The 12,936-nt window shown below is 41.0% G+C and overlaps 2 protein-coding genes across 4 annotated transcripts in view; both read left to right on the plus strand.

Annotated features, from left to right (window-relative positions):
• The window catches only part of LOC128873771 (uncharacterized), a 1,892-nt gene extending 854 nt beyond the window's left edge, over positions 1-1,038 (plus strand). Inside the window, exon 2 of the mRNA XM_054117600.1 lies at positions 174-1,038. Within this exon, the coding sequence (XP_053973575.1) occupies positions 174-572 (399 nt within the window). The 3' untranslated portion in view covers positions 573-1,038. The remainder of the gene's footprint in view (positions 1-173) is intronic.
• Positions 1,039-1,175: 137 nt separating this feature from the next.
• Positions 1,176-12,936, plus strand: part of LOC128873759 (ataxin-7-like protein 1) — a 26,851-nt gene continuing 15,090 nt past the window's right edge. Inside the window, exons 1-6 of one of the 3 annotated variants that reach the window (XM_054117577.1) lie at positions 1,176-1,909; positions 3,395-3,451; positions 3,570-3,674; positions 4,956-5,662; positions 11,208-11,258; positions 11,352-12,081. In XM_054117577.1, the coding sequence (XP_053973552.1) occupies positions 1,825-1,909; positions 3,395-3,451; positions 3,570-3,674; positions 4,956-5,662; positions 11,208-11,258; positions 11,352-12,081 (1,735 nt within the window). In that variant the 5' untranslated portion in view covers positions 1,176-1,824. Of the gene's footprint in view, positions 1,910-3,394; positions 3,452-3,569; positions 3,675-4,955; positions 5,663-11,207; positions 11,259-11,351; positions 12,931-12,936 lie in introns of those variants that run through there. The other 2 variants (XM_054117581.1, XM_054117580.1) reach the window with 2 other exon arrangements.

Below are 12,936 nucleotides of genomic sequence, written 5' to 3' on the forward strand. Positions count from 1 at the left end.
ATTTTTAATTCTAAAAAGTATCGAAACCGTGAATAATGGCTTTTAATTATTCCATCAAGTTTTGAGTTTTTAATTCTTTTAATTCAAATTTTTAATTCTAAAAAGTATCGTAACCGTGAATAATGACTTTTAATCGTTCCATCAACCGAATCGATCGTGATTTAACCTTGCAGATCAAGTACGTCGCAGTTTTGTTCGCCATCTTCTGCCTGGTGCAGTCTCAGAGGCCACCTTACGCGGGGAGTCCCAATCGCTATCCTCAGGTTCTTCCCCAATATCTCGACGAACGAACGACAACAGTCGCCGAAACGCTAGCGAATCGACTGGGTGAAAACGATAGCACTTCCGTGACGACCACCGCCATGCCCACGTCGACGATTCCGATCGACTTGCCAGTGGACGCAATGGGTGATATCGATTTGATAAACCGAATAAAGACCTGGCCAAAGGAGAAGCAACCTTTCTGGTTCCTCAACTGGCAAGCGATCCAGGAACACCGCGGTGACACGAGGCACAAACCCCAAGCTGCTCAAGTAGAGCCCCAGGCGAGATCGTACTTTAGGGGATATTAGCATACAATGATAAATCGTTCATTTTTTTCCCCGTTACAAATTCAATGCTAGACGACTGCAACGCCGTCTTCCTTCTGCTAGTCACATTCCATACTTTCGCAAGATGCGACCGTATCGATGAGATCTACTGTATCGACACAGGATTAACGTCCTATGACATAAGATAACTGTGAAAAAATATATGATACTTTTTACAAAAGTATGTATCCCCAGTGTGTTTGCATGAATTAGGTAGCTTGTAGGACGCAGGACCTATTGGTGTTGTTTTTTTTTTATTTTTTAATGGAGTATAAAGCGCAGGGAGAAAAATAAGCGACCAACAGAGAGAGAGAGAGAGAGAATTTTTTTCCAATATCATATGAGGAATAAAACCACCCGTAGGTCGTTCGCTATGTGTCAGTTTTTATAATGTCAACGTGAAATGTAATTCCATTTTATGAATGAAATTGCCATTTTTATAGAACAAGTTACAGGTGATATGTGTTTTATTTTTCTTTCATTATTCGCGATTGTTCCCAGTCAGAACATTTTACGTTTTCTAAAAGAACACGCGAAGAGTTTCAGGACTTATTCATGGATTGATATCTTTATTAATGCTTCAAGATTTCCACGAAATCTAACATAAACAAAGATTGTTTTCTCCTGATTGCAAAAGTTTAATTTATGGACGAATTATTCGTGTGGAGCAAGTTTCGGGCGTGCTCGACGAAATCAAATTTCAAATTTTGAATCCACCTGCTGAGCGACGCGCGATCGCCAATAAGACGCGAAGACGGGTCGGCAGGGGGGCAGAAATCCGCGACGCCTGATTGGATCGCCGCGCAAGTTGCGCACGGGTAAGTCGACTGTAGATTGGTGACGTCACGAGAAATCGTCCAATGTAGTCGCAGGAATCTCCAGTAATAACCGTACGTGCGTGCCGTACGCCGAAGCGTGTTATTCGTACTCGGGCGTACAAACGAGAAAGAGGCACTACAGAGAATCTCCCGGTGTCCGTGAAAGATGTTTCCCGACAGAGGCATGCCAGACGGGATCCGCGTTCGATAAGCTCTTTCCCCATTCACAACAGGGAATAATCACGTATCTATTGCGAGCTCAATGTATTCGAGGTATCGACGTGTCGAAGGAAAGGCAGACTGCACGCGACCCGCCGCCGTACCTGACAGTCCACGCGGCCCAAACACTTTCGCCTCGCTATATACAACACGAGAATTCGCATCGTGTTTCATTCACAACGCGAGCGCCACTGGCAATGTCGGGAAGTGACAGTCCAACATTCTTTCACGGCCAGCCCTGGTCCAGCTGGATAGAAAGAATCGGACGAGACAAGCCGTTGAGTAAGTGCGCTGATTCACATCGAAAAAGCTCGTTCGTTCGTTCGCTGTCGCTGCACGGAAACGCGACAACGACGAGCGTCCCAGCTCCCGTGTACCTAACCTCAACTTCGATGCTCCTTTGTCCGTCGACTTGACGCACGGGCATCACGTTAGGGGCCCCCCTCGCACGCATTTATTTAAAAAATCGTCGCCCAACGATCGCCCGACCGCGTGCATCGCGTTTTTGACATTTCGTCGGGACACCGAGCGCGTTTTCGCGATCATTTTCCCTGACAATTATGTAATTCGTAACGAATACCGTACCGTGAAATACACGGAGCGTCGAATGGTAGCGTTTAGCCGTGTAGCGTGGTTCGTTTTTAGGAGCTCGTTAAATCATTACCGATTGAACGTACTCTGAGATACTTCTGCTCTGATTATTAAACGTATAGGATGATTAATTTGTGGACTTTCCAGAGGAATACACTGTTTTCATTTATCAATGTACTGAAATCTTATAACGTCACGTTTCGTCCAGCAATTTTTCGGGGCCCCTTCCAAAACAGAGGCAAACTTTTATAAGAATGTTGCCAATGTATTGTAATTAAATTGAGATGTTTATTAAATTTTTATTCGATTTTAATGAGTTATTCTGCTCTTCAAAATGATGTTTATCTTTCATTTAATAATGTAGAACAGTAGTTTGTGTTTGAATTTTATATTTAGATGAGACCTCTGCCCATCTTTGTGTAGGAAACTTTAGTGTGAGAATAATGGAAATGTATAATTTGAAGTAGAATATAAAAATATAGAGTGCATTGAAAAAATGGATTTCTTGTACTACAAATATTTTTAATTACATATATTTATTATTTTCAAACCACAGTTATGAAAGAAAACATCAGGTTGTCATAATATTTTAGTTTGCTGACAAATGGAAATGAAAATATTATTCTGAAAAATCTAATAATTAATTTTCCTTACACAATGTTATCGATGACTACATATTTGAGCAAGAAATAATTGTTATTTTTTAAAACATTCGTATCTGTTATCTTTCTCTTTCCTCTCGTACAAGACTCTGTTGGAAGATTGTGCATGTACAATATGTAACCATAATAAAAGCTGTTTACCCAGAAGTTTGTGTTCTTTTATTTCTCATTCTATTTTTGAAACCAATAGAGATGTATAAGAATAATATTTTGAAGGGAAGATGTTAGAGTTAGAGACTGATATTAATGTAGGATTTGATGTAATCTTTGGTCAGATAGTAATTACAAGTATAATGCAACAAACTTCAGCTTTATGTTGAAGTGTAAGATCAGTTATGATAGCTTTTTATTCTTCTTGTTCTAAATATTTGTCTTGGAAATATGTTAGCTGTAAATTGTTACGTACTCTCTGTTACTGTTTGTTAAGTACTAAGTAATTACTATTGGGATACATTACTATTAAGTAAACAGTTACTATATTATTTGCTACATAAAAGGATTTGGTTTGTTTCAGGTGATGAAGAAACAGAAGGTCAACTTTCTAGTTCAGTTACGCGTCTTGCAGCTGAAGGTAAATAGTATTTCATGTGTTGTAATTTGTAATATTTTCATTTAATTTTGGACCTATGCAATTCTCTTTATCATGTAACATTGGTGATTCTTTTCTCACAAGAGAATTTCTGTTACAGACATTGACCTATATGGATTTTGTCCCGAGAGGGACAACTTTTATACGGTAGTGTGCGAAACTTGCCACGCCATAGTCAAACCACAAGCTCTTATTCAACATATGGGTATGTCACTTTCTCATAATATTCTCTTTCTTAGCATTAGTGTGTACTTATTAAATTAGAATCAGCTTACTCTATGTGCATAAGGGTTTCTCAATTATTCATTTGAAGAATTAATTTTTATTTCATGCATACAATAATGAATCATCCAGAGAATAAAGTTACACAATTCCTAATGCATGCATGCATTGTTGTTGTAAAACTATTACCATAAAACCTCAATTTAATAAACAAAATTCGACGGTCATGTGTCGGTATTATTCAAAAGTATAACTATTCGTTTCTCGTGTTATTATCAAATTGTTAATGCCTTGACAATATATGTATATATTTAAACTAATATGAAAAATGACGAATCAAATGATTTCTTAGATGTAAACAGTCAATGTAAACAGAAACCATATTGTGCTTAAACATGTATAATGTGTTACTTAAAAGTACTATATTATTAAATTTATTTCTTGAAAGTCTTTTAGTTTAAGTAGACTATTACGTATAGGATTTTTATGGAAGATTAGGAAGATCTAGTGGTCATTCCATCTTCTAAATCTGTTCTCTGAATTGAGGTTTTACTGTACAATTTGTTCATTATCACTTTTGAATACTATATTCAATTCTCAATATTCCGAGATACGCATACGCGATTTTATTTATGAAATATGGTGCATATCAATTTTCGAAAGAATTGAATTAACGAAAGCAAAATTTGTTTATAATTTATTGATTTATTTAAAAGAATTCAATGCGAAGGCAATTCAATGCAAATGGTAGATTTTTCAATGGTTATTTACGATGTTAACGACCTCGTTGATGTCGATGATCTTGAAGTATGTTAAAGGGAGATGTACGAGTATATCGAGGAAGTCATAAGAGTAGCTCACCCTTACTTTTTTAAATATAATTATTAGAAGCCTGCCAAATGAAAATTTATTCGAAGTTGGGTGAGTAATATCTATTTCTGTGGTCTCTTTGTCGGATAGCTTCCCTCTTTAACACACTTCAAGAGTATCGTTAATCCTCTGTAACTCTTCGTGACTTCAGAGTCACGTTACCTCCATAATCAATCTGTATCAATGCGTACTAATTGTGATTTGAATCCCATTACGAAATCTTCATCAATATATTATCATCTTAAACTTCTCCTCCAAAATTCAAACACAACCTGGGTTACAGAGGGATTACCTATAAAACAAATATATACAAAAACAACCAGTCTTCCCCTTCCAGTCCGACCCAACCACACAGGCTACCAATTGTAAACATTGCTCGTGTATTTTGTCGCAGAAAGTCGTCATCCTTCCGGCACGGTCAATTTTCCACCTCCCTCTACCCCGATCGTAAAGCCACCCGTGAAAACGCCCTATTGCAAAGTGTCGAAATTGAAAAAGGCGCAGTCGTCGCCGCAGATCCCGACTAGCGTCACCAAGATCAATCACACGAGCGTGAAACGCACCGCGGACCAGCCCACAGTCCCGACGAGCTTGTCGACGACGTCCTTACCGATCGTCACGTCGCCCCGATCGCCCCTCGAGTCGTTGCCACCGGTTCAGACCGCGAACACGTCTGGAACCGCGGTTACCTCCAGTCCCGTGAAGAGCCCAGGGACGACGGGTTGCCAGCCTCGCCGGAAGAGGCTCAAAACGGACCGATCGTTGCTCAAGGATCGGGAATACGATCCGGATCGGCACTGCGGGGTCTGGAACGACGAGACCGGGAAACCTTGCACCAGGTCGCTCACCTGCAAGGCGCACACGGTCTCGCTGCGACGGACGGTCCTCGGTCGGAGCAAAACCTTCGACAAGCTCCTCGCGGACCACAGGGCCTCGAAAGAGATCCCGATCAGGCCGACGAAGGTGACCGTAACGGGCACCGTCACCGTATCGTCCGCGACGAACCCTCTGACACCCAACACCCCCGCCTTGACCGTCGAAACGGAAGCGCCCAGCTCGCCGCCCGTTCTGTCGCTGCCAGACACGTATCCACTGCCAAAGGTAAGGACCAACGTCACGTTCTCTTACTTCTGTCTCTGTTCCATCCTTGGTAGGAGTCCGCAAGTGTATACACACGAGGAGAGGTACCTGGGGGTAGCTCTAACTTGTTAGGAACGAGTTTGGAATACTGGAGACGTTGGTATATGTAGAGTGTTTTCGAAAAGAGTGGATACTATTTGGAGGATCAATTCTTTGCGATAAAATGGACCGAAAAGTATTTTACCGTTTTGAAATCGGGGCTTTGGTTAGCGAGATATGGAGAGTTGAAGTTGCTACGCGTTGGGTTTCACTTGCAAGCGCTGCCGCGCGATCAGCTGATTCGGATAAACATGGCGCGCGCGGGAGTCGCCTGGGTACTATTTAATCGCTCGTATCTGGGTAAGGAAGCTTTGCATTGGAAAACGGTAAAGGACTTCTCGGTTTGTTTTTTCACGAGGAATTAATCCTGAAAAAAGATTTTATATTTATAATATATTGATAATTGTGGGTTAAATGAGAAAGATTCCCTCTGTTTATCTTGGATATAGAACTGCGAGTTTAAAAATCCTGATGGAGTTTAAAAGGAATGCATCCCACTAATAGAAACTAAATATATATAAATTTTGTACATGTTGATATGAAAGTATCATCGATTCTGATGTCTGCTTTAATTTAGACAACTTCTGAGAAACTTTAAAATATGCGCAATTAAAAGTAGTCTGAATGAGGGATGCATATAAGGTCAGGGAATGCTTACAGTGAAATCAGCTATCTAATTCATGGCCTAACCCACTTAGACCACTTCTTGCGAAGGTAAGCGCTCCATTACTGGAGCCTGGGACCTCGAGCATCTTCCAATCATTCACGTAGTTGATTGCTCAAGAAATTGACACGGGATTGACCCGGTAATCTTCTCATTGAAGAAAACAAAAAGTTATCGAACCCTGTGTATAAACAGTACGATCATTATAGCTCAGGTCGTGATTAATGCAACTCGGGAGTAAGGTTAAATAGAGCAGATATTTATATGAATTTCTCTGATTAAAATACCGAGACATCCGTTAGGTGCTCGTGGTATCTGCGATTTTTTGTTTTTAGTCGTTTTGTGATCGATATCGATGGTACGATTAACGCGTTGATCGCCAATTAATTTTATAAATCACTAAGGGACTCGTATTTAATTAATTTAATAGTGGCGCGATATGAAGATCAGGCGTTAAAGAAAATAAATCCGGATAGGATTCGTGAATTTTAATGGTGTTAGAAAAATAAATACCATTGCAAATGTTACGTTATTAAGCTTCAAATTGTAGCACAATTTTAGCTTCGTATATAATTTCACGTGTATTTATCAGTATTGCAAGATCCTAAGTTGAATAAAATATTGACAAACCAGTCGATATTATAATTCGAATGGAATGTAAGGACCTCAATGAAGAATCTAAAACAGCAAATAATGTTAATATCGGTAAAAATTCTGTCTAGGAAAAAATTACGAACGAGTTTACAAGCTGTGCCAAAAAGAATATTGCAGGCACCTTGCCAATAATAAATCTGGTTTTCGATATAAGCCAGAGCCATACTTGAAGAGATAAGCAAAACTTTAATACCACTCTCTGTACCATACGTACCGTTGGCTTCAGTATTTCGAACGCTATGAGCTCGTTAAAAAATTAGAGTTACACCACAGGGAGCCCCTCTCGTTAGATGTGATCTCTTGTTTCGCGAATTTTCTCTCGGTGTTTTTTTTTTTTTTTCGTTCCTGTCTCTATCCACCCTTTCGCTGCGGGCCGACCCAACTAGGGGACGACATCACCTGCGGGTCACCGATTTAGGTCGAATTTGGCGCGTAACTGTAGAGTTTCTGAAAATCGAGTTTGAAGTTTTGCATCAGTCGCTGAATATGGACCGCTGCGGGAGCCTCGCTAACGCGTTGGACTGCTTTTGAGAGTTTAATACTGACAAAGTATATTCTATTTATGCTCATGAATAATTCACGACAATTTTAACTCTTACAAAAGGGTTCCACAAGCGATCAGAGAAAAAATGGAGCAAGTGAAGGATTTCCTATTACAATTATTGGAATATTAGTTAGAATTTTGAAAAATTATAAAAAAGATATGCTTGTGTAAATATTGACTTGGATAACATATATCAACAGAAATGGGTGTTATTCGTATATTTCGTTATGAACAATTTTCCCTCAGGGAAAGGATAATTATCGCAGTATTAGTTAGAATTATAAAAATGCAACTGTGCAATTGTTCACTTTGATAATTTGTATATTAATAGAAATAGGTGTTATTCACATTTTCCGTCGTGAGCAATTTTTTTCCGTTCCTTTTTTAGACACGAAAACACCCTCTTCTCTGAAAAACATTACAACATATTAGTGTAGACGATGCAAAACGTCGAATTCGATATTTTTTTTTTTTTTCAAAATTTGTCTTCATAGTATTTATTCCTGCAGCTAGAGGGTTAATTACCACTGTATTCGACGACTCTGTAGACGGGCTCGATGGCGAACCATTTTCTTGCGAATCGGGCGCGCAGCTTTCCGCGCCCCAGAAAAGGAAATGAAAGTTTTTCCATCTTTTCTTTCCTTCTGTTTCGGTCCAGGATCTCTCTTTCGCTCTTCAAGATGAAACGTACCGCGACGATTAGACGATACTTAGATCTCTTTCGTAGTTTCCTTTCTTGTGTGTGTTTTTTCTTCTCTTTTTTTTATAGTAATGTACATATCGTGACAACGATCATGTGAGGTGATATGCATGGTAATACGATAGTTAGTGCGTACAATTGAAACTTTGGTCTGCAGGCAATCTCCAGTTGCGAATTACGACGTGAATTATTGATAAAATAATTCGATTGCCGAAATAATTTCACTTCGTTCTTTTGTAGACGTTCGCTATTTATTTCGCTGCTGGTATTCATTCCGCTCGTCGATTCGCAAAGCTTTCATTACTCAACGTTATTTACTCAAAATTATCGGATTTCGCTCGGTATTACGGTTCATTTGCTCGAAATATCGATACGCTCCCAGTGGAATATCTGGACGAAATGGTAGTTGTGCATTTCTGAATGATAATAAAAATTGATTTTGGTCGTGTAAGCAACCATCGAATGCAAATACGTTTCACGACAATTTCAGACGCGTTTCGTCGGGTGGACATTATTATTAACCCTCTATTATATTTCACTCTAAAAAAAAAGCAGAAGAAAAGAAATTCCTTGGTTACATGGATTTATATATTTATGGATTCATTGTTGTATCGGAGGTAAAGCATAAGTGACCGAGTACACGGGGCTGTAAGATGTCTCTCGGAAGACCTCTGGTACAAATTGGATGATCAAACATCAAGAAAATTTGTGGAAATGATCTTTTACTGGCTCTTAATTAAGGAGTTAAATATTGGCAGTAGAGGGTCAATCAAACTCTCCATGGTTGTTGGACATTTGAAACAATTTTCTGGAACGACGAGTTTCTCTAGAATTTTTGAAACGTGTTCTTGAATTGTACAAATTACACCAAGGAAATTTATAGAAATGATTTTTGACCGATATTTAATTAAGGAGAGGTTACCGTCGAGATGTATGAAACGTGCGTAAAGTTCTGGAATTTTTTTTTAATATAAAATAAATACTTTCGGATATAGGTTTCGAAGTAATATATTCTTTTATAATTGGAAGTTAAATTTCAATTTTTGTTATGAAAAAAGAGTCTAAAATGGCGGTTCCAGCTCAGATCAAATAAATAAATGCACGGCGTCGTTTGCTTTGCGCGGGTGCGCTTCACAGCCTTGATGGTTTATCTGAATCAAAAACGGATTTCGAATTGTTAAAGTAGAATAAATTGGAGGGAGCCTTACCGTATTTCATCTTCTAAAAATCCTTTGGATAAAAAAATGAGTCGTTTGAAAAGAAAAACGAATTTTTCTGTTGTTTTTTTCTTCAATGAACTCAAAAAAATGTGTAAATCAATTTTTAACAAAAATCGCTTCGTGATGGTCCCCGCAAATTGAATTTTTGAATTCAAGAATGCAATTAAAGAATGCTATATAAAAAAAAAACAGCTACCTGTTTCCTAGCTTGCGCTACAAATTTTAAAATACCTTAGATATGAAAATATTCTCTTATCTATGTGTTCTGAACACTTTAAGGATGGAAATTATGTAAAAAAAAAATCTAATTTTTTATCGTCATGAACGGTAACCTCCCCTTAAGGGGTTCAATTTTACAGTAGGGGGTTGATCAAACCCTCCATTGGGTAATTTGAAACAATCTCTTGTAAAAGCTACCCTGTGTATCCTGAGAATCGACCACAAGGGATAAAATGCGACGATGCGCGTCGCGTGGAATTTTCATTAAAGAATTGCCGAATGTAGCTGGTTCTTGTTTCCGTCGAGTCTACGATGGAGGCATCTCGTATACCAGAAAGAGTATCCGGATACCGAATGGATTTTGACACAGTCTACCAGAGATTAGATTTCAAAGACCAACAGGTGGCAGAGTGATCCGTGGCTGCTGCCAGTCAAAATGTAGTCAAGCCATGCTTCGAAGTCGTCGAGTCTCCTCGATCGATTCCCACGACTCTCCCAACTCTCGTAGATCTCGTAATTAGACGAAACCCAGCGCCATTAGACAGAGGAAATAGAGCCTAAGAGGAGGGCCGTTTCGTGGAGAATCGAGTCGCACCCTTTGCGACGATGTTTTCGATTTGGCTGAAACTTGGATATATCGCGATCTTTGGTGGTATTTTAAGTGGCCTCGAAAGATGTTACTAAATTGTATGCCTGAAAACAAAAATAGGTAGCTTTTCTTCAATGTATTTTGAAGGGACTCTGCATTTTTCAGATGTTTATCATTTATTCTTTCTAGAATTCTATAGCATGGCTGTTAGAAAGTAGTTTATAGGAACAGGTCACTGAGCCAGTTCGTAGGGTTGTTTCATAAATAGATTTCTTTTTCTAACTTACAATTTATTTCCAATTGTATCATTATATGGATCTTGATTATTATCGTTAATTATCGTTTGTTCCCATATATCAGACAAATTAGAAAGTCGCTACTCGTATGATGTTCCTTAAAAGCACGATTACTTGTTGCCTCCAATTATTCATGAATCAACTCAATACACACAGATTGATTTCTTTTTTATTTCAACAATTAAAATTTGACAAAATTCTCCCTTTTCATATAAAGAAGCTTCGGAGCTTCTTGCTTCAGTAGTAACCATTAATTTCTTATTGCCACAGTAATAATAATAAAAAAAAAAACACAAAAATCAATTCAATTCCCAAGCCTTCTTGCAATCAGAACACTTTAACCTTCCTTCGAGCCACGTTTAACAAGCACCAAAGCCCGCGTACGTCTACTTTCTCCTAAAATCTGAAAAATATTGTCTCGGATGGTGTCGGGTTCGTCACGAGACGTCCCCGCGTAAAAGAAACGACTAGTAAAACGTCGCTGACAACCATGGATCGATCGACCCAGACGAGTCAGCTGCGACGCGTAGCGAGCAAGGAGGGTGTCGGTTGATACCTGTTTTCTGTTTTTGTTATTGCAGGCTGTTGATTTGCTTTATCGGTGTCTGGCCCCGCATGGCTCCACTAAACCTGTAAGGCATGGTTTCTTTTGGGCACTTAAACGCCACCACCTCCCAAGGGCCGTACGATTCTTATTGCGGCTCGCCAACGCTTCTCTTTTTTAGACCAAGCTCGAAGAGGACTTCGCCAACGAGGAGCTGAGGAGCTTGGAGTCGTCGATCGCGAACTCGACCGGTTCGTCCCAGTCCAACTCGATGATGGCGCCTATATCCGTGGTCCTGCCGTCGTTGTCGCCTCTGCCAGCCACCAACAACGACGAGGAGACGTCGTCGGTGGCTACCCTGGTACCGAGCACAGGTTCACCGGCGATCCCGGTCGTTCCGGCGACGTTGCCGGCGGCCTGCGCTCAGCCACCGTTGCCCACCAACGTCTTGGAAGCTGAGACGCCCGTGGACATCGATCCCGAGGCTGCGATGACCATCTACTCGCCCGTCTACAAGGACAAGTCGCAGCTGGTGGTGCAATTGCCCCGCACGAACAATATCGCCCATTCGCCCGTGTCCAGGAGTTACCAGGTCCAGGCCTCAATGCCCAGCTTGATATTCGAGCCTATGGAACAGCTCGAGCAAATTGAGCAGCTGGACCAGCCTCACCCGCCACCTCAGATTAACGGGAAGAGACTGAACCACGTCACTCACGCGATGCTCGCCAGCCCCGTGAGCCAACGACAGCCGAAGAGGACCAAACACGACTACCAGCAGGACCTGACCACGGCGATACAGGTCGAGGCGACCACCACGTCCTCGCCTTATCCCCATTTCGGGGACATAGCCTGGTCGAACTGTCACCCGGAGCCACTGGCGGTCAGTCGGTGGCTTCGCATTTCGTCCAGCCGTAAGCAGTACAACTTTAATATTCACTGACATAAGACCCCACCCACTCCAGGCTGAGGACCTCGCGAGGGTGTTTTTCTCTACCTCCTGTCTTTAGTTTCGTCGTTTCGCGAGACACGCCCGGGTCAGGTCCGCAGCTTCTGGAGCAGGGGCATGTCTTGATGTACGGTGATGTCGGTGTGAGCATGCTCAACGACGCCAACCGCGGTCACCATCGCGGTATTCGAGCTGCGTGTTCGCCGTGACGTTTGAGTCGCGATGCTCCGAGATCGGGGGAGGGATGGTTTCGTTGTCGGTTGCTTTCGGAGTATTTCCTGGTGGAAGGATGCGATTTTGGGGGTTGGTTGACGCGGTTTGGAGGGATAGAGGAGAGTACTGTTGCGAGCACCCTTTGGATGGATCCAAGGGCTGTTGGTGCTCGCGACCGGAACACGAAGACAGCGAGAAGAAGACGATCGAGCCGATGTTCCGGTCGCGAGCACCAGCAGGCCTTGGATCCATCCAAAGGGTGCTCGTAACAGTACTTATTTAGAGAAGCGTTTACTTGGATATTCCGTGGAAAATGGTATGTATCTCTTGTATCATTTCGTTTCCACCTTTGAGTGGGTAGAATTTTTAATATCATTGGATCTTGTTACTGGTTCGCGTCGATACTCGGCTTCATAGGACGGTTTGTTGGACTTGGAATAGATTATTGTAGGGAGAAAGACGGATCAGCGTCAGAGATTAGATTGTATCTCCGAAGTTATCATCGGTAAATAGAGTGTCTTATGTCATAAGGTTCTGATAAGGCTAATCTCTCTTTCTCTCTACAATTTCTTTCGTTCTAAAAGAAGGTAGCAACGACCACTTTATT

Source organism: Hylaeus volcanicus, chromosome 3, assembly GCF_026283585.1.
Source record: "Hylaeus volcanicus isolate JK05 chromosome 3, UHH_iyHylVolc1.0_haploid, whole genome shotgun sequence".
In the NCBI taxonomy this organism is placed as follows: domain Eukaryota; kingdom Metazoa; phylum Arthropoda; class Insecta; order Hymenoptera; family Colletidae; genus Hylaeus; species Hylaeus volcanicus.